The following is a 23,402-nucleotide window of genomic DNA, read 5'->3' as shown; positions in this document are numbered from 1 at the left end:
TATATATATATATATATATATATATATATATATATATATATATATATTAGGGGTGTAGCGATATGTGTATTCATCCCGAACCGTCACTGTACGGACGTCACGGTTCTGTTCATACATACAGTCAGACAACGAATACAGTCGGTCACAGGAGATCCACACTCCAATCCAGAAGGGGGCGCACACGATAATGCAACGCTGTTAGCTAACCCCCACAACAGGAAGAAGTGCAGAAGAAGAAGAACAGATGATCTATGCATAGATATGTTTACGTGTAATCTCTCAACCAGTGTTTCAACCACAGAAAGACATCAATAAAACAGCTTGAGAATAATATCTCACGTAGCATCACATTTACCTCAGGCAAGTCATTTAGTGTCACCAGCATGTTAGTTCACTAGAGAAATTAACTCTAGAGGGGAGCATTTAACTAAATATATGCACTATATTAGCTTATATATTCATTATATATACTTTACCTGTTAGTAATGTCTTAATTATTAATTTTTTTTTTTTTTTTTTTAATAAATTTATCATGAAAACAAGTTATGAACATAACTGTAACAGTAACAATAAACTGAATTTAATAGTTTGGGCTCTGTTGTTAATTGTAACCTTTAATATTATAGTAATGTGCAAGAAAATCCTTAAGAAAATGTTAATTATAATTGAATTTATTTAAAGAGAGAGACACAATTTGTTCAATAAACCACTGTTTAATAAAAAAAAAAACAAGAAACAGAAGCAATTTTAGGTTTAGATTTCTGCCCCCTGCTGTAGCGAACCCGTACCAAACCATGACTTCAATACGTAGGTACATACTGAAACATATATCATGTTTGTGTACCATTACACCCCTAATATATATATATATATATATATATATATATATATATATATATACACACACACACACACAAAAAACTTCAACTACTACCTTTTTTTTTCTTTTTTTTTACTACCTATAACAAAAATGGTGTTGAATGCAGGGTTTTTTTTGTTTTTTTTTCTGCACAACTGTACCTCTGGAACACAGCACACCTCACCTGCTCTTGACTACTGGCTGTGAGTCACTAAAGAGCATTTGTTTTTTCTGCATTATTCATCCAGTGTTCTCGCGTGTAAGTCTTTCACCTATTACTGCCCTTGACGTGAGGCTGTATGAAGGAAGTGCACCCTTGGGAATGACACTATGATCCAAGACCTGAGTAAAAACACAGCATTTAACCCTCATTCTGCACCTTCTGATAGTATTTTTAATGAAGACTGAATGGAGATGTTTAAGAAAGTCTACAGAGGGGGCAAGAAAACAGACCAAAACACTAAGCAGATTTTGAAATGATTAAAAGCAAATTTGCCAACATGAAATCTTTTATTATAATAAACTCGCTGATAATGTTTGCCATAAGACCAGGGATTCTTTGTTCATGTCTTGTGATGTGTGCTATGAATTACAAGGCTTATCTATGACTGGTGCTCACTAATAATGTCTTAATTACTTTTATTTTAATCAAGAAGATCCATAATTAGCCTCAGATTAGATATCACAGAACAACCCGTTTCATGATGAATATCAGCCAGTATAATAAAATCAGCTGCATTGTTTTGTTCATATGATTTTCCCTGCCATCTATAAAGGTTATAACTTATTATGAGTAATTCTAAATATTTGGATATTATTTAATAGAACTTGATGTAGCAGAATCAATATTAAAATCAGTTAACCTGTTTGTCTAGCAAACACTCAGTATTAATCGTCTATCAATTGTTTTTCTTTGGAACAAACCCCACCCGAAACCCACAAGTTCTTTGGGACCTGTCGGGCTCGGGTTGGGTAGAAGACCTCTACTTGCTAACAAGGGGTCTATATATTATACTAAACCTTTAGTTAAATGTATGATACTTGCACAATGCCTTAGCTGTTGAACGAGTGCCTGGATATGCAGTTTTAGAAGAAAGTCTCAACGGTTCAGTAGTTTCATTGTGGTGAAGTTGCAGTCAGGTTTTTTCAGGTTGAGAATGAACTTTAGTCTGACTCGGTTGTTATTGGAAGAGTTTTCTCTCCCAGGCAGAAAGTGGCAACATGGCCCCACTGGTACGGGGAGGTCCCGTGTCGTTGCGGTCAGACCGGATGTCTCCACTCTTTTCCACACAAACAACAACAAAAAGCCACTGAGATGATGCCCTTTTAACTTTTGAAGAGGTCACACCTCTCGAATTTGGCTTGACCAATGAAGAGGGTGCAGTTTCAAGCTGTAAAAGTAAAAGAAGATGTAAAAGAATCTCATTTGCTTGATCAGAGTGGGCTGGCAGTTTTGTGTCCCTTTATACTCTGATTAATATAACAAGCATACAGTGTACGTTGAGAGTTAAAAGAGGATTATTTTTGATATGAAGCGTGATACCAAGAAGGTTACATTATCTAATACAACAGTATACAATACAAAAGACAATATACAAAACAGTAATAATACACATGCATGTCCTGGGGATATGCATGTTCATTCATAGAAAGGTTTGTCTATGAATTAATGGAGAGAAGTCTGTTTTATGGGCCTTTATGTGTCTGTTTCAGTAGGGAATGCCGTCGAGAGCGAACACTCTCTCTCTACATTCCTTTGGGTCGTAAAATACCTTATCTTAGCTGGTTTGTCTTTGTTGCCATGGTAACCAGGGGCTTGTTTTGCCTTTTGGGGGGTTGTTCATAGACACCTTGGTACCTAGTTTTGTTGTTGGGTGATGGGTATGGTTGGATTATTCATTAAATAAAACAAATAATTCACCCTTTGGCAGGAGTTTGATTGACAGGTGAACTGGCCAATCATAACGCCAAATCCACTATTTTGTCCGACAAACAAACCAGACAGGAGAGTTAGTAGATTAATGTCAGTGGACATGAACTTGAAAAATGGTGTGTATTGACATATTTCTGCGGTTGAAACAGCACACCTTCTGATGTTCATTCATGTTTATTTCATGCTGTAACTAGTAGGAAGAGATGATCGATTCACGTGCCGCTTGAACTGAGGAGCTACAGCGATCTGTCATGACACATTAAAGAGACACAAAACAGTATTTATTGTTTGAATTTCTTTAAAAAATTACAAAATTTGAAAGCTGAGAGTTTGTTTCATACCAAAAGTAATCTGTTCTGTCTTGTCTGTCGTCACATTGCCACTGTCCTTTTTGCTCCACAATGTATTTTTCACTGCGTAAGAATGTGATGTATGGCGTGAAATGCACAGTAGACTGGACCCATAATAGATTCCAAAAGTTTTACATTAGCATGTTGCTAAGCTAACATCCAGATACTCACATGCACAATTGTGTTTTCCTTGCGAAGGGCACGGTAACCTCATCCTACAATTTATTCCAGTTGAGTTTAGCTTTAGGATGTTGATAATAGCAACCAGACGTTTTGCTTATGATGTGCACAGTAAACTCAAACCCCAGTTGATTCCAGTTGAGGTTTATTTAACACAATGCTAAGCTAACAACAAGATGTTTTGCTTGTGAAGTGCATGGTAAACTCGAACCCCAATTGATTCCAGTTGAGGTTTATTTAGCAAGATGCTAAGCTAACAACATGATGTTTTGCTTGTGAAATGCATGGTAAACTCGAACTCCAATTGATTCCAGTTGAGGTTTATTTAGCAAGATGCTAAGCTAACAACAAGATGTTTTGCTTGTGAAGTGCACAGTAAACTCGAACCCCAATTGATTCCAATTGAGGTTTATTTAGCACGATGCTAAGCTAACAACAAGATGTTGATGCTAAGCTTACAACAAGATGTTTTGCATGGTAAACTTGAACCACTATCGATTCCCATTGAGTTTGAATTTTGAATACTGCTATAACAACTACTCTACTATACTCTAAGCATAAAAATGGTTAGCACTGACAACTTTGGAGTATGGAGAAGTCATTTGTTTTGATTTTATTTGATTTTTCTTTATAATACTTAAATGAAATACATTTATCAACAGACTTTTCCATTGAGCTCATCGCAGTGCATTCTGGGACTGCATTTTCTGTGAATGATAAATGCAATGCCTTAAAATTTACAAGGGATCTTAGAGTGCATAATTTTTACATTCTTTTTAGACAAACCTTCATGTCCTAGTTTTTGTAATAGAGCTATTATTTCAATAACACAGAGTGAGTGAACCAACAAGAGTGAAAAAAGACAAATGTGTAGGCATTGTTAAGACTTTTCATAACGCCGTTTATCATGATTACCGTGATCATAAATCAATGCCATTATTGAGTTTGAGATATAGAGAAAGAGAAGGGGAATGATGTGTATTGATCGGAGGTTAAGCACTTTGCTTTTTAAGCAGGATGGTTCATCCTGTAGAAGCAGACATGAGTCTTTTCCACCCTTACAAAGCATTGATTAGATAAGGCATCTTATCTAACGGTGCATCTTGCAAATGCAAGAAAAGACTTCTCCGCTGGCATCCATTCAGAGTGCACTCGCCTGGTTATATCGAGTTGAGCTGAGTACCTGCTTTTATGTTGAAGAACTCCAACCTGCATAAACAAGAACTGTTTCTTGAAACATCTTTTCTGAGAAAAATCTATTTACTTTCTATATGTTCACACCACAACTGTTCTTATTACAACATGGAGATTAACATGTTACAACATACTGTACACTGGTTGTGGTATATGTTTTTTGATTCACTAAAAGTACAGACTCATAAGACTCATTTGTTTCAGGAGTCAATCTACCATAAACTGGTCATGCTGTAGGTTTTTTGATTCACTAAAAGAACAGACTCAAAACAGTCATTTGTTTCTAGAATCAATCATGAATTAGCTTACAACTTGATACTCTAAGCATAAAAATACTGGTCGTGCTGTAAGAGTCATTTGTTTCACTATTCGTACTGTAGGTTTTTTGATTCACTAAAAGAACAGACTCATAAGAGTCATTTGATTCACTAAAAGAACAGACTCATAAGAGTCATTTGATTCACTAAAAGAACAGACTCATAAGAGTCAATTGTTTCACTAAAAGAACAGACTCATGAGAGTCATTTGTTTTGGGAATCAATCTACTGTACACTGGTCGTGCTGTAGGTTTTTTGATTGACTAAAAGAACAGACTCATGAGACATTTGATTCACTAAAAGAACAGACTCATAAGAGTCATTTGATTCACTAAAAGAACAGAGTCATAAGAGTCAATTGTTTCGGGAATCATATACTGTACACTGGTCGTGTTGTAGGTTTTTTGATTCACTAAAAGAACAGACTTATAAGAGTCATTGGTTTTGGGAATCAATCTACTGTACACTGGTCATGCGGTATGGTTTTTGATTCACTAAAAGAACAGACTCATAAAAGTCATTTGTTTCAGCAGTCAATCTACTGTACACTATTCGTACTGTAGGTTTTTTGATTCACTAAAAGAACAGACTCATAAGAGTCATTTGATTCACTAAAAGAACAGACTCATAAGAGTCAATTGTTTTACTAAAAGAACAGACTCATAAGAGTCATTTGATTCACTAAAAGAACAGATTCATAAGAGTCATTTGTTTCAGCAGTCAATCTACTGTACACTGGTCATGCTGTATGGTTTTTGTTTCACTAAAAGAAAAGACTCATAAGAGTCATTTGATTCACTAAAAGAACAGATTCATAAGAGTCATTTGTTTCGGGAATCATATACTGTACGCTGGTCATGCTGTAGGTTTTTTGATTCATTAAAAGAACAGACTCATTAGAGTCATTTGTTTGTGAATCAGTCTACGCTGGTCATGCTGTATGTTTGATTCGCTAAAAAGAACCAGTTATTAAGAATAATTTGTTCATGAATAGTCATTTGTTTTTGATTCATAATAATTCATAACTCTTGTAATCTTTTCCGAATCTCAAAATTAGATTATAGTTTTTAGTGTTGTATTTTTATTTATTTAGATGAAGTAGTTTAGAATTTTATTATTGGCCTTTGATTTAAATAAACTTATTTTTTGGTTTATTTTTAATTGTTAGAATCAGTACACGTCTATTTTGTTGAAATTTTCTTTGCGTTCTTTAAGTTTGCAGTCCCAAAGACACCAATGTTGTGTATGTAAATGTTGTAATTGTCATTTTGAACTTGACCTCTTTTTGGCCTTTCTAAAAAAAAAAAAAAAAAAAAGTGCTACATATCTACTTTGTGGTAAAATAGATTAAAATCTTCCTCTGTTCTCATCATCTTAGAAGTTTGATCATCTCAAAGTACTTTTGCGGGAAACAGAGACACTTTCATCACAAGGATGACGAACATGAGACCTAAATCATGAAGTCTCTGATGGGCCTTCCATTAGATTAGTCCTGCTTATGTGATTGGATAACGATGTGATTGGAGGACAAATGGTGTGTGGGAAGACCAGGTGGCCTTAATGCCTGTTGAAAGGCAAAGACCGGAGGGAGGATACAGAGATGGATTCCACTGGATGTGACTCACCCCTAGACACGACAGATCTGTTTCTGCCCTTTAACCACAGAAAGATAGAGAGGTTGGCATATTCAAGAATTAATGAGGCGTCTGGCATTTCCACAAAAGTGCTGTGTCATTTTTGACTGGAAATCTTGCCACACCAGTGTGTATGACTAGTAGAGATGGATACCGATACAGATTTCCAGATTCAGTTCACATCTGATTCACAAGCTATCAGTTCGATTGAGGTGATTTAACTGTGATTTATTTAGGTACTATATTTTAGTTATAGTGTCCATTTTGGTATCATATCAAAGAAATTCTCACTCTGCTGATGCTGTAAATTACTGTATATAGCGAGGTGTTTCAGACTGATTCACACCAGGATTGATAACTATAATGATAACTATATTAGCATCCACACCGACTGACGATAACGTTCTGTTTATAAGCACACGCAGATGTTGTCTGCTGCTTTAAATAAACAAGTTCTTTAAACTGGATTCTGATTGGCTGTCAATGTTTTTAGAGTTCGTCAGCTGAAAAAAAAAAATTGGGAGTGATTCCAACTTTATAGTTACAGTTGTAGTGTGGACTTCAATATTCCTAGAGAATTAGAACTCATAAGAGTCATTTGATTCGGGAATCAATCTACTGTACACTGGTCGTGCTGTAGGTTTTTTGATTCACTAACAGAACAGACTAATAAGAGTCATTTGTTTCGGGAATCAATCTACTCAATCTACTGATTCACTAAAAGAACAGACTCATGAGAGTCATTTGTTTCTGGAATCAATCTACTGTACACCGGTTGTGTTGTAGGTTTTTTGATTCACTAAAAGAACAGAGTCATAAGAGTCATTTGTTTCAGTAATCAATCTACTCAATCTACTGATTCACTAAAAGAACAGACTCACAAGAGTCATTTATTTCTGGAATCAATCTACTCAATCTACTGATTCACTAAAAGAACAGACTCATGAGAGTCATTTGTTTCAGGAATCAATCTACTCAATCTACTGATTCACTAAAAGAACAGACTCATGAGAGTCATTTGTTTCTGGAATCAATCTACTGTACACCGGTTGTGTTGTAGGTTTTTTGATTAACTAAAAGAACAGACTCATAAGAGTCATTTGTTTCGGGAATCAAACTACTGATTCACTAAAAGAACAGACTCATGAGAGTCATTTGTTTCTGGAATCAATCTACTCAATCTACTGATTCACTAAAAGAACAGACTCATGAAAGTCATTTGTTTCTGGAATCAATCTACTGATTCACTAAAAGAACAGACTCATGAAAGTCATTTGTTTCTGGAATCAATCTACTAAATCTACTGATTCACTAAAAGAACAGACTCATGAGAGTCATTCGTTTCCAGAATCAATCTACTCAATCTACTGATTCACTAAAAGAACAGACTCATGAGAGTCATTTGTTTCGGGAATCAATCTACTGATTCACTAAAAGAACAGACTCATGAGAGTCATTTGTTTCCGGAATCAATCTACTGTACACCGGTTATGCTGTGGGTTTTTTGAATCACTAAAAGAACAGACTCATAAGAGTTCTGATCCCATTGTATATTTCTGATTCACTAAAAAGAATCAGCTTATAAGAGTAATAAGTTTGTGAATCAGAAACGCTCTTATCACATGGTATATTTCTAATTAACTAAACAAACCAGCTCATATGAGTAATACGTTTTTGAATCAGAAATGCTCTGATCCCATGGTATATTTCTGATTCACTAAAAAGAACCATTTCATTAGAGTCATTTGTTTGTGAATCATGACTATACTGTTCACATTGTATGTTCCTGATTCAGTAAAAAGAACTGGCTATAAGAGTCTTTTGTTTTTTAATCACACTACATTGGTCGTGTTGTACAGTATGTTAGTCTTTCGCTTGAAATGTGCCATTATTTTATTATTATGCCATTATTTTGTGGTACATAGTCTTTTTATTGCATTACATTAAACTTCACAAAAAGCAAACAAACATTCACAACTCAAATGTGATTCAGATACAGCAGTGATGGCATAGATTCAGCTGAAAGGTGGTGGAAATGATACAGGAAACCTAGTTTGGTAATTAGCAAAAGTCCCCCTGTAGTCAATAATCACTTAAAACTCATCTTTGATCACCAAAATGACACATTTAAACATTTTTTTCCTGTGAAAAAAAATTCTTAATGCCTTAAAATAGCTTGAATGTAACTACACCCTTGCCTCATTTAATATACACAGATCTATGAATATGATAATTAGCCCCGCCTCCACTCACTCGCACAAGCTCAGATGAGATCCACTCAGTCAACTTACTGAGGTAAACGCTGCACAATGGTATCCCGTTTTACAACACTGGACACATAACGGTAATTAATGATAAGTGTTTTGCTTGACTACATTATCAATCAGCTAATAATGTGTTGCTAATGTTACACAAACCATGTTCACATTCACGAGTCAGACAGCTGCCTTCTATCAGTCAGTGTCCTCCTTAGAAACGCTTTGAACAACTCAGAACGTCAGTGGAGAAAGGCATTTAGTCCATCATAACATCGTAATATGCATCATACACCCGCCATATTGTTAAATCTACCCGATTTTTCATATCAACAGAAAAATATACCGGGATAACGTTCTTTTGAGACTCCCTTGCGCAGTCAGTTAATGATATGCTAAAGCCCGCCGGCACGTTGACGTGAATGGTTACAAGGTAGCTTGTGACGTCAGAAACACCAGCTATTTCAAACCGCGGGTTTGAGACTGTCTTTGGTTTACTGTACTTTTAAATAAAAAATACTCAGCAATGGTGTTGACTGATGAATTTGCAAATGGTTTGTCTTAAAGCATGTTAAAAACACCAGATAGACATATGAACAACATTAAAAACTTGGTTTTCACCACAGGGGGTCTTTAAAAACAGGCCTTTGGATTTTAAGAACTTAAGTAGGGATTGTTCAAATGATGATTGCAAAATCAATATTTTTTACTCAGCCCTAATGTCTTAAATGGACAATCAAAATGACAAACACTTATCCCTGTATTGAAAGAGGGATCTGAGCCATATCTAGAGACCAAAAGGATCACAGAGACCCTGAGCTCTTTAAGTTTAAACAGTAATGCAGTTAATTGATGATAGCTGATGCTCCTTGGATTCTGAACTCCTACTCCCTCTGGAGACATCCGTCTGATGTCTGCTATGAAGTGGCTGAGATCCCAGAAACCGTGCACTTCACACTAATATGGCATGCTACAAATATACAGAGCTGAAACTGTGTGAATCTTAATGATAGTGCCGCTGCCCGGGACTTTGTGGAGTTCATTAGAACGATGAAGTCAAAGTCAAGGGTGTCAACACTGCAGCAACGACTCGTGTTTAAAAGTCTAAGCAAGTCAGTCTTTAAAATTGCCTGGATTCAATTGCCTGGAGCTCAATTTCAGATGAAGCATACATACTGTAGGCCTACAGTGCTGTCGTTTAGGTCTGCCAGATCACTTTATGAATCAAAACATTTGCAAACGGGGCAATGCTGTTTCAAGTAACAGGGCTGCAAATTTAGCCTATAAATTAAGTTGGCAATCAGTAGCCTCACTTTCAGTTTGTTTAAAGTCATTGTGAATTAACATCTTGATATATGTTTGTGATGTTCAGCTAATACAGATATATTTCACAATCTTTTGTTAAAATCTTGCTTGACTTTTTTTTTTGGGCTGATGTCAGTAGTCCCTTTCTATGAACTTATTTAAAAAAGATATTAAAATTAATTTCACATACATTAACTTTAATACATCTTTTCTATTATAAGAATGTTTTTATTTTTATTTTTAGGTGGCATGAAGTCAGAAATGTCAGGATACTACAGTTGTCCTGATATGAAAAGCCTCAATAAATTAATTCAATTATTGCAAAGAAAACCTCAAATCATTTGTATGACAAATCAAAGTCATACAATCAACATGCAGAAACTTGCAGAAAATTATAATCTCTTGTAAAACGGTTAGTTCCTGTCCTTGATTCTGATTGGTCAATAGCTGTGTTTTATTCACGATAAAACACGGCCATGACCGCTTCATCCGACGGTTCTGGGTATCAACCTAGCAACCACTCTTAGCAACATACAGTAAACTGTATGTTCTCAACTGATATTGTTCATTGAAGCTTGCTATATTATGTAGAAGAGTATTGTGAGAAAGAGATCGATTGAGCGAGTTTATTACCTGCATTCAGATTTAGCATTTTCCTTCAGGTCAGTCCCATGTTCATAAGAAAATATCTGTTTAAATGTCTGATGTATTATCTTGTCCTTTTAACAGTTAAGGGGTTTTCCCGTGACTGACAGCGCTAGTCAAAGCATTTGTCAGTTGCGTCTTGTTCCGTGTTCACAACAATTCAGGCTTTTCAATGTAAACATCTTCGCTACTGACTGACACACTCATAAAGACAGTCTTTGGCACCATCTAATGGCGTTATAATGTAACTTCTGTTACTGTTCACGGTCAGGGACTATTTCTTTCCGCCGGAAAAAATAGTCCCTGACCGTGAACAGCAACAGAAGTTGAAATTATGCATTTCATGCATCATGCATTATGCATGAAAGTTGCATTAATACATGTTTTTGGCTTTAATATTTGTATTGTGTGGTAACCGTTTTATAAAAGCAATAAGGTACTCGAGGCTAGTGCTGTATCGTGAATAAGTCATGGCTAAAGGGGTTCACTTCGCTTCGCGTCGTGCCTAACAACGCCCTTCAGCCGTGACTTATTCATGATACAGCACAGCCTCTCATACCTTATTGCTTACTTAAAATATCAGATAATTTGAGCTTTTTCTAAGGCAAGGTAAACATTTGAAAATGTCAAGTGGTGTGACTCTTCAAAAACCTAATGAAAATTATTATTTAATTATTCATGATATTTGAAAAATATTTTTTCCTGGGGAAAATATATATATTTAAAATCTTTTTTTATTATTAAATGATGATCATGATACATCATTTAAAGAAAATCTGTTATCACTTTTGATGGTTTCGTTACATGATATTTTTAGAGCCAATGATGTCATTGTAGGGAGAAGCCCCGCCCACAGCCAGTGATGATCAGCCCCATTAGCATAGACACAGCCCTGAATGAGAAGCACAGAGTCCGCCATTTCTGTATCCTCACTTGTAGCACCTAGAGTTGTACAATGTCTGCGCCAAAGAGGCATTACAAGTGTTGTACCAATGCACATCTGAGTCACTGATGGCATCCTGGTTAAATTTCATTTTCGAAGTAAATGTCCTGAAAAAAAATCTGTAAACTCTTATATGTTAGCGCCAATCCTTTTGTGCAGGACTGCTTCAAAAATGAGGGTCTTTTCAATGCTGGATTTTCAAAAAGCATTGAAAAGATTCTAAATTTTGAAACATATAAGCCTGAACACCACTACTGACAGTTTCTGACATTTTCAGCGCGTGAGATTGTCCTGTTTTGTTGTCAGTATGCCGGAGCATGAGCTGTTGAAGCTCCATCCTCTTCTTGAAAGGGGGCCGTGAGCACCAGCTCATTTGCATTTAAAGGGACACACACAAAAACAGCACATTTTTGCTCACCCCCCCAAAATTGGCAATTTCAACATGCTATAAAAAATTATGTGTGGTATTTTGGACAAAAACTTCACATACACACTCTGGGGACATCAGAGACTTATTTTACATCTTGTAAAATGGGACATAATAGGTCTCATTTAAAGAAAAAAGTATAAATTGCTTTAAAATGCAAAATGAATACAAAGATTACATTTCTGAAAACTTGGAACATGCATTTTACACTGTATATACATATGCTCCGGCATACTGACAACAAAACAGGACAGTCTCATGCATTGAAAATGTCCAAAAAATGTTAGTAGTGGTGTTTAGGCTTATATGTTTCAAAAAAAAAAAAAAAAAGAAATGTGTGTGTGTGTGTGTGTGTGTAATATATATATATATATATATATATATATATATATATATGTATGTATACACACATTTCATTTCATTTTTTTTTTTCCCTTAAAATTAAAAATAGCACATCTACTCTGGTGAAGTCAGACTTTAGTAGCACTATGGTCCCATCTGACTTTGCTGTCAGTGCAGACACTGTGTTTTCCTGGCTATTTTTTCATATCCTGCTGAGGGAGGCGATGCACCCATCAGACCATCTAAATTATTGACAAAAGCACTAGCCTGCTCTGTTTGAGAAGAATCTGAAGTTTGAGCGTTTTGCTCAAATGCCGTATCGTATATATTTTCAGTTTTGTCATTTGCTTCTGATGTCAAAGCCACATTGTAGAACCAGATAAGCATTTTGCTGTTTGTTTCCGTGCTGAAGTGTTGTTCTGTTCGACAAAATAAAGTAAAATGACTTGTGACAGATCTTGTTGGCACAGAGTGTGACGGTAATGAGGTTGTTAGATTCTTCCTCACATTCATCTTCATGTCTGAGCTCGACTCGACACAGTTACTGAGAGACTGAGTCAGAGTTTGCAATTAGTCAGACAATTAGGAGCTTGTCCTCTATATCGCTCTCTCTCTCTCTCTCTCTCTCTCTCTCTCTCTCTCTCTCAGCCTGACTGTGGCTCTATTCATCATCTCCTGGATGTGTGAATGAGCAAACACACACACCTCTGAGACAGTCCTACACAGTGATTCAGAGTAAACTCCAAGCGTTTTCTTTTATAATGAACTGCGATCCTACGAAGAATTGCGAATGATGTAATCCCTTAAAAGCGGTTTATAGTCACTGAATGTTTTTTTACATAGTCAAAGCAATGTCATCTGGTTACTAACCCAAAATCACACCATTAACCTTCCATCCTAACATCTTGTAAGCACTGTGAAAAATAAAAGTTGATCTAAAGTCATTTGATTTTGGTTATAACGGATAACCATTCATAAAAGCACACTGCAGTGAAAATCACTAAACATACCTTTAATATAGTATAGAAGAAATTATACTCTCTTTACCCTTATTATTTTTTTTTCCCTTGTTTTTAAGTTTTAACCTCACTAAATTTAGTCCAATTTATTCCTAAATATAATATATGCTTATAAAATATATATGAATTGTAAAAATATATATTTTAATTTGAATGCACCACTATTTTTTTAGATTCCAACGTTCTAGCATATATTGAAGCATAAAATATGAAAATCTAATTTCTTAATGCATCCTAATGATCTTATTGTGAACATTTTGTCCATGGATGTTTCATTTTTAATTTAAGATTTTTTTTATACCTCATAATTTTTTTTTTTTTTATCCAATTGACCAAATGGTCTGCTTAAACTCCACCATTTTTACAATCGACTGCAAGCTCACATTCAGATCTGCCTTCATCCAATCAACAATTAATTAATAAAACCCCAACCCCAAAATAAAAGGCCCATCCAATTTTTTGTTCAAATAATCTAATTTACTCAGATATACGTCAGAATACAGAAGAAAAGATCTGTCGCTACTTCAGTTTCATCACAAATTTAAGTAATACTAAGTATGTAGCCTAGCCTATTGGTATGACGAGTTTGAAAAGAGATTGGAAGTGATAAAACAAACCAAGAGCAACAAAACAAGAGCATTTTGTGTTTTTGTGTTAATTATATGGCAAAAAAAAGGAGAAAATTGCATAAAATGCTGGCATTCACTTTGAAAACAGCTGATGCGAAGCAAAAATTAAGGTATCATTATGTAAAGTTAATGTCTAATGTTAAAGGGTTAGTTCACCCAAAAAGAAAAATTATCCCATAATTTACTCACCCTCAAGCCATCCTAGATGTATATGACTTTCTTCTTTCAGTCAAACACAATCGGAGTTAAAAATATTGGGCAACAAACTCAAGCGCCGCCAATATTTCTCTTTAAAAATTCTCGTTTTAGACTTCTAATTCGTGACCGGTGTCCTCTGCGCTTCTGCGTTCGTAAATACATCATGTGTCAGGTCAAAGTTCACTCTTCCACCGGAATCGACTCACGTACGGAAGCCAGTGATTCTAGTTTATAAAGTTATAAATATGGATATTTTTCTTACAAAAAATGTATCACTTCACTTCAGAAGGCCTTTATTAACCCACTGGAGTCGTATGGATTACTTTTATGATGGATAGATGTGCTTTTTTGGGCTTCATAAAAAAGAAAAGAAAAAAAGCCACCATTCACTCCCATTATAAAGCTTGGAACAGCCAGGATATATTTAATATAACTCATTGTGTTTGACTGAAAGAAGAAAGTCATATACATCTAGGATGGCTTGAAGGTGAGTAAATTATGGGATAATTTTCAGTTTTGGGTGAACTATCCCTTTAAAGTTTTTTTTTTTTTTTTTTTTTTACGTTTGACATAAGGTAGCTCCACGCTATGCTCATCGGAAGCAAAACTTGCCGCCATCTTGGAAGTGACATCAAATGACACATCTCGCTGAGGTCAGGGTTCATCATTATGCCCCGAGTTCACAGGTCTGATGTCTGACTTCGAGCTACATTCTAGATGTTATTTCCAAGTAGGAGGGGGAAATCCAAACTCTGAGTTGTGAAACGCAGCATTAGTTGACTCCCTAGCATTAGCTAAAAACATTGTATTGTATCTTATGGTAGACTTTCATGTGTTATCACTTAAAATACATTAATGGAGATTTTAAAGGTGTGTTTAGTCAGCAGGATGTTAGCGTGTTGCTAAGCTAACAGTTCAGTATGCTACTAAGCATAAAAAATACATTGCACACACACAGACATTTTAAGTAAAGGTGCAGTCACATTAGTGAAATTTGGATGACATTTCTTGGGCTGAAGAAGATCCATTGTTAATGGTGTAGAATCCACTTTCAAACCATTGTTTAGTGCAGTGAATTCACATGACCAGTGATGCGAAATCTATGTGGGAAAATTTTTCACCCTTGCTCAAAAATCCTGATTGCACAGATTCCAAAAAAAAATAAGGATGTACATTGAAGGTGAAGTTACTGAAGTACTGAATTAATTCTACTTCCTTTTACTCTGGAGTCTTGGATGAAAAATTTCCCTTCTCGTATATGTGTTTTAGGATTGCCTTTTCCATGGATTAATAATAAAACTTGGCCTTAGTCTTTTTATAGTTTAAAGCCTTTTTGATGGTGAGGCCTAAAAATGTTGCCTAGCTGGGAAGCTCACTATAGGTTTCAGAACAGAACAGTGAAAGATCTTCCTATTTCCTGCATTCCACTCCACTTTATGAAGGTCCTCTTTGTTTTGGCACGATGCCGGCACACCTGCTGTGATTGATTGTAGTGTGGAATATAAGACGGGCAGAGCGAATCAGTCGGTGTGAAGTTGAGGAAATTGCACTGTCACCGACACCCTCCTCCGACCGTAATTCTCAATCTGAGAGCTTTCGGCCCACTCACGCTCTTGAGAATTTCACCTTTTCCCGCTGAGAGGGTCTATTTTCTACTTTTACCACAGACTTTATCACACTTCCTGTTTTTCTCATTCACTCACTCAACACACTTTATCGGATTCTCCTTTCTGTCTCTTCGTCTCTTTCTAGTTTTAATGATAGTTTCCTTTCTTTTAATAATTTTGCAGTACATTACTGCAGTATTTAAATTGTGAGGGGACAAGACCCATTAGTGCCAGTATTGCTGTAACTCAGAATGTCATTTAAATTTGTTTTCAGGCAATTGCCTGATACATATTTTGATAAATATGTATTTATTAACATCAGTGTATAAATATATTTTAAAAAATTATAATATACGTTTAAGTATTTATATTATATTATATTACATTATATTACATTATATTGTATTATATTTATTATATAAAACGGTTAGTTCCTGTCCTTGATTCTGATTGGTCAATAGCTGTGTTTTATTCACAATAAAACATGGCTATGACCGCTTCACCCAACGGTTCTGTGTATCTCTACACAACACCCTTAGCAACCACTCTTAGCAACGTAAACTGTATGTTCTCAATTGATATTGTTCATTGAAGCTTATTGTATTATGAAGAAGAGTATTGTGAGAAAGAGATCGAGTGAGCGAGTTTATTACCTGCATTCAGATTTAGCATTTTCCTTCAGGTCAGTCCTGTGATCATAATAAAAAATCTGTTTAAATGTCCGATGTATTATCCTGTCTTTTTAACACTTAAGGGGTTTTCCCATGACTGACACTAGTCGCTAGTCAAAGCATTTGTCAGTTGTGTCTTGTTTCGTGTTCACAACAATTCAGTCTTTTCAATGTAAAAGTCTTCGCTACTGACTGACACACTCATAAAGACAGTCTTTGCTGCCATCTAATGCCGTAATAATGTAACTTCTGTTGCTGTTCATGGTCAGGGACTATTTTTCCAGCTGAAGGAAGGCTTTTAGTAAGAGTTTACTTCATGAAAGTTGCATTGTTACATATTTTTGGCTTTAATATTTGTATTGTGTGGTAACTGTTTTATAAAAGCAATAAGGTACTCGAGGCTAGTGCTGTATCATGAATAAGTCACAGCTGAAGGGGTCGTGCCTAACAACGCCCTTCAGTCGTGATTTATTCACGATACAGCAGAGCCTCTCCTACCTTATTGCTTACATAATATATTATATTATATTAGAGTGGTCTTTGTTATTAATTATAATTTGAATCCTGCATATATACATCAGCACGCGGATATACATTATATATATATATTATTTCCATTAGAAAAAAATCAGTTTGAATGTCCGCAGAAGAATGCAACATCTTTGTCTTTGTCCTTTTAAAAGTTCCCACAGTGCTAAAACAACTTCCTTGTTCTGTCTTACTCATAAAGAGTCTTTGCCACCATCTAATGGTGTAATAATGTAACTTTCACCGATACTATTGACGGACACTTTCTTAATACCAAATACGGCATATTATTTATATAAAATATTTATTGAACAATATTAAAATTAACAACAATAGCCATTATAAAAGACATAAACACAATTCAGTCAAACATACAAAAGTAGCGCTCCAGTACAGGATTTAAGTTAAATATAGCCTAAATATAAAGTTATGACATTTAATTTTCCCCTTAACCCAAATCATTTTGCTCTGGAACAAGTAATAGATTAATAACACAAAAGATTGCCCGTTTGATATACCCCAAATGAATTATATTTTTAACCACTATCTACATAAGAGCCAGTGGCAAATTTTCGAAGGACTGGCCAAGATGAAGCTGTTCTCAGCGGGTACATAAGCACTGAACAGCTGCTGATGGCCTGGAGCTCGCATCTGCGAAAACGTCAAAACAAATAGTAAAATAGGTGCTACGTTTATATAGGAGTCAATTATTTGAGGTCTAAATAACTACATTCTTGCCTAAAAAACACTTTAAACTAGATTTCGTGACATAACAACAGTATAGCCTAAATATAAAGTTATAAAATTTAATTTTCCCCTTAACCCAAATCGCTTTTCTCTGGAACAAGTAATAGATTAATAAGACAAAAGATTGCTCGTTTGATATACCCCAAATTAATTATATTTTTAACCACTATCTACATAAGAGCCAGTGGCAAATTTCCGAAGGACTGGCCGAGATGAAGCTGTTCTCAGCGGGTACACGAGCACTGAACAGCCGCTGACTGCCTGGAGCTCGCATCTGCGAAAAGCGTCAAAACAAATAGTAAAATAAGCGCTACGTTTATATATGAGTCAGTTATTTGAGGTCTAAATAACTACATTATTGCCTAAAAAACACTTTAAACTACATTTCGTGACATAACAACAGTAGTATTTATAAAAATATGGTAGATTTGCTCGACCGCCATGACAGTCGCCGTAAGCGAAGTGATACAAACGGTAAAACCGTACCAGTGCTGATACTGGGAAAATATTGCACAGCTCTCAGCCAGTCAGATTCGAGAACCAGAAAGAACTATTGTATATAATATAATATAATATAAAATAATAATATAGTGGTCTATGTCATTAATTATAATTTGAACCCTGCATTATAGAGCAGCTATATGTAGGCGGTTTCTCCATTACTCTTCATTTAGATTTTTATCCCTTTCCCACATCTGTTCTGTTTGCTCTCAGTATTTCATAGGCCCACTGGAGCAAACAAGACATTTGCGTTAGCATCTGAGCAGAATTATGTCTCATGCATTAGCAGCTCTCATGAATATGCATGAGCAAATTTACTCATCAGGAGCCTCATGTTGCAAATATCATCTCTCAAATTACCAGGGCACCAAAAAACAAATATAAAATAATTAGTGCATGTAAATATAATATGGAGCCTCACTCCAAAGATTTTGGCTGTGTTTAAATACTGTGTTGTTCTCTGTAAATGACATCAGTGCTGTATTGATAGGAGAGTGACAGATCGAGTCATACCCGTGAGTGATGTTTGTAATGTCACATTTGGAGGTGTAATAAGGTGTGAAATCAAGCAGGGCTCTAATTGTGCTGGTCTAACAGCAGATGTGGCCCATTTGAGGAGATGTGATTTTGATGAGATGAGTGCCATAGCAGAGCACATAAGATTCACAGTGAGCAACTCACACATACACAACCAACACAGGTGTGTTCAAACTCTAATATTACTTTAAAACACGATAGATGATACTTATACAGTATGATATGATATACACTACCATTCAAAAGTTTGGAGAAAATCAATAGATTTAAATTCAGCAAGGATACATTAAAATAAATTGATTAAAAGTGACAGGAAAGACATTTATAATGTTACAAAAGATTTCTTTTTCAAATAAACTCTGTTGTTTTAACTTTCTATTCATCAAAGAATCCTGGAGAAAAAAAAAAAATCATGATTTCCACAAAAATAGGAAGCAACACAATAGTTTTCAACATTGATAATAATCAGAAATGTTTCTTGAGCAGCAAATTATCATATTAGAATGATTTCTGAAGGATCATGTGACTAAAGACTGGAGTAGTGATGCTGAAAATTCAGCTTTGCCATCACAGGAATAAATTAGATTTTAAATTGTAAAAATATTTCAATTATTTTAATATTACTGTTTTTGATCAAATAAATGCAGCGTAAGTGAGAATAAAAGACTTACCAACCCTAAACTTTTGAACAGTAGTGTAGCCTATACAACATAGTATGATATCATATGATATAATGATAAATATGTTGCAATATGATACTACACAACAAAAATTATATATGAAATAATACAACGCATTATACTTGTTATTTATATGATATTAAATGATATGCTACAGAAAAAAATACATAATGAATTGATATGATAAGACAGAAAACAACATGGTGTGTTGTGATATATTGCAGCATGTATCATGTCCCATATTACATACAGTAAAATGTTATTAAACTTATAATATATGATATGTTACAAAATATGATACAGTATAAAACACTACAATATTATGATCTATGATCTGATATATGATGTGTCACATGACAATAAAATATGCTATAGTGTTATGTCGATGTATATATAATACAAAACAATGCAATATATTCATTGACTAGACAGCCTTCAGCTCAGATCCTCAGCAAAGAACGTGGGAACAAGAAAATTGGATTAAATATTCTAAATGATATCAATCCACAATCTGACTTGTGATGCAGACTAATGACATCGCTGTTTTCACTGTTTTTATAGCTAAATTTATCTCAAATTTATCACATTCCATAATTGGTGATCTTTACACAGTTATTGAACGGAACTGAATCAACACTGGACAGATTTCAGCTGAACAATGACAGTATTTTCTTATTTTTAAGCTATATATATTTAAAGAGAAATCTACATCTAAATTTAAAGAGAACGAACTGGTGTGACATCATTTCAAACAAAATCAGGCCAAAACAAAGTTTGTTTTGTGTTAGTTTTGGGAGTTTGAAACAACTTACTAAAGCGATCTTTCCGGAAAGTTCACCCTAGCTGCGTCCGAAATCGAATACTTCTCTACAATATAGCACACAAAAAACAGTATACGAACAGGGTAGTATGTCCGAATTCATAGCATTCGAAAAACAGTAGGCGAAAAGTACCCGGATTATTTACTACTTCCGCCGAGATTCTAAAGTGCGCATTTGTGCATGGAGTTGAAGGGACGTAACTGACGCTGGTAGGTCATGTGACAGTAACAACATGGCAGATGTAGTACGTCCGAATTCATTTATACTACACGCATTCGTACTAAATAGAACGTACTTTTTCAACGGTCGTGAAGTAAATTTAAATTCAAATGTGGTACCTACTTAACAGTACGCGATTTCGGACGCAGCCCCTGACTGGTAAACACCTTTGAACTACCATTGGTCCGTGAGATATCGAAGAACAAACTGGTGTGACATCATTTCAAACAAAATCAGGCCAAAACAAAATTCATTTTATGTTTGTTTCGGGAGTACGAAACAGCTTGCCAAAGCAATCTTTTGGGAAAAGTTTGCTCCGGCTGGTAAACACCTTCAAACTACCATTAGTCCGTGGCGATGACATAATAGGTAGGTGTGGCTCTGAGGCTCCGCCTACTTTTTACATGGAAATCTTCTCAGGTTTATTTCTTCTGTTCAGTCCATCGAGGTCAGACGACCACAAGTAAAAACATGAACACACTGAAGAATCGCATTATAGTAGAAAATTAAGTTGTAATTCTAATTGAAAGCAACACTGACACTGTTTTCATGTTTAATACTATAAAGCTGCTGCTTTTAAACAATTTATTGTATAATGTGACAGATATAAATAAACGTGACAGAGTGGCACTTCAGAAAATTCACGTTCACGTTTATTTATATAACACTTTATGCATTTTCTACCATAAAGCAGCTCTCCAGTGTGTTCATGTTTTTACTCGCGGTCGTCTGACCTCGATGGACTGAACAGAAGAAATGAACCTGAGAAGATTTCAATGTCAAAGTAGGTGGAGCCTCAGAGCCACATTTTCAGAGCTCGTGCAAACATCCACATCGCTATGATCAGATGCTTTCTTAACTACTGTTTTCTTATTGCTGTCATTTTTGTTGCGTTGTTTTTAAGAGGAAAGCACACAGCACATATTTACATATTCATCTAAACGACACTCTCAGCAGTGTGGGCGGCATCAGGATGATCGCTAACAGCATACCACTGTGTATTGCAAACTTATTTTTACCCCAAAGCGAAGAACGAAAAAGAACTTTGCTGTGAGTATATCGGGGCCTTTAGAGCTGCTTTACAGCAGAATTGAATTCTTTTTGCATCATTGAATTGTTACTTTCCTGTTTATTACTGTAAAGCTGCTTTGAAACAGTCTGTATTGTATAAAACGCTATAGAAATGAAGGTGACTTGACTTGATTACAATTTATAAACAAATAGGTAAGACTATAAATTCTAAGTGTAAGTTTAAAGGCATTGTGAAATGCATGCAAATGTGCTTTTACATTCTATATTAATATTTAGTAGTTTTTGTGTTGCGACTCTTGACTATTTTCCCAATTATAAGTCTTAATAAATGAAACTGTATTGAACATTGCTGTTTTTTTTTTTTTTTTTTTTTTTTTTGACATATAAATGGCCAATGTTGGCATTTTCTAAAAGTAATAATCCACTTTATTGCTTTAATAAGATATGGTACGATGTTAAATTATAGGATATGATAAGATACAATGTGATATGATAATGCAGTAATAAAAATACAGGACTTACAAATGAAAGACATTAAGATTTCATATTCGTTCTTTCCCCTTCAGTCTCATGGCCTCCAGACGATACTACTTTGAGATTCTCCACAAGCAGGACGACAAAGGCTCGGATCACGTTGAAGTCGGGGTGAGTTTTGAATTGGCTAAATTTTAACATGGGGGGCGGGGGCTTCAGAGAAAAGGGAGAGCTGAATCCAAATGCAAATAGTAGGTTTTAATAAAATTACACAAATATACACAGCTGAACACATGGAACAGAACTGAGTAAAGCTAGCAACATTACAGCCATTAAAAGACAAGACCTGACAATGAGGAAACACTGGTAGTGAAACACTGGACCAATGGGTGTAAACAGAAAATACATATCAAAATAAAAGTCCTTAAAGGGATAGTTCACCCAAAAATGAAAATTATCTCATGATTTACTCACCCTCAAGCCATCCTAGGTGTATATGACTATCTTCTTTCAGATGAACACAGTCTGAGTTATATTAAAAAAATGTCCTTGCTCTTCCAAGCTTTATAATGGTAGTGAAGGGGGTGTGAGATTTTGAAGCCCGAAAAAGTACATCCATCCATCATGAAAGTAATCCTGTTTACAGTGTAATCCTGTTTACATTAAAGCTGTTTACAGTGAAAGAGTAACCCCTGACTCGACACATGACGCAATGACAAACACGGAAGCGCAGAGGATAGAGCAAAACAAAACACCAGTCATGAATTAGAAGTCTAAAACAAGATTTTTTAAAGAGAAATGTCTGAGGATTTCAATATAAGAGAAGAGGAGCTTGAGTTTGTTACCCAGCCCTATTTGTTTGAACCGCAACTCTTACCTACTGTAAGCTTACGCTACTCCTACATCCTACGTCATACATCGCGTCAGAGGTTACTCTTTTAGTGTAAATCAATGCGTACGGCATTATTTTAGTTTATAAAGATTTAAATATGGATATTTTTCTTACAAAAACCCATCGCTTCTCTTCAGAAGGCCTTTATTAACCCCCCTGGAGTCGTATGGATTACTTTTATGATGGATGAATGCACTTTTTTTGGGCTTCAAAATCTCATGCCCCCTTCACTACCATTATCAAGCTTTGAAGAGTCAGGATATTTTTAAATATATCTCCGATTGTGTTTGTCTGAATGACGATAGTCATATACACCTAGGATGGCTTGAGGGTGAGTAAATCATGGAATAATTTTCATCCCTTTAAACACAAAACAGGGGAAACAGGACAGGATTTGAAATACTTAGAGCTTCAGAAATTATTTTTAATGGATTTCAGACCACATAGTGCTTTTCAATTCAAG

At 35.3% G+C, this 23,402-nt stretch overlaps 1 protein-coding gene across 3 annotated transcripts in view; it reads left to right on the top strand.

Moving 5' to 3' along the window:
• Positions 1-23,402, top strand: part of b4galnt4a (beta-1,4-N-acetyl-galactosaminyl transferase 4a) — a 203,441-nt gene that overhangs the window by 146,609 nt on the left and 33,430 nt on the right. For all 3 annotated transcript variants that reach the window (XM_051884947.1, XM_051884946.1, XM_051884948.1), the window contains exon 8: positions 22,140-22,218. In XM_051884947.1, coding sequence (XP_051740907.1) covers positions 22,140-22,218 — 79 coding nt within the window. The remainder of the gene's footprint in view (positions 1-22,139; positions 22,219-23,402) is intronic.

This window comes from Ctenopharyngodon idella, chromosome 24 (assembly GCF_019924925.1).
Source record: "Ctenopharyngodon idella isolate HZGC_01 chromosome 24, HZGC01, whole genome shotgun sequence".
NCBI lineage: Eukaryota > Metazoa > Chordata > Actinopteri > Cypriniformes > Xenocyprididae > Ctenopharyngodon > Ctenopharyngodon idella.
This window is presented reverse-complemented; position numbering and strand designations above follow the sequence as displayed.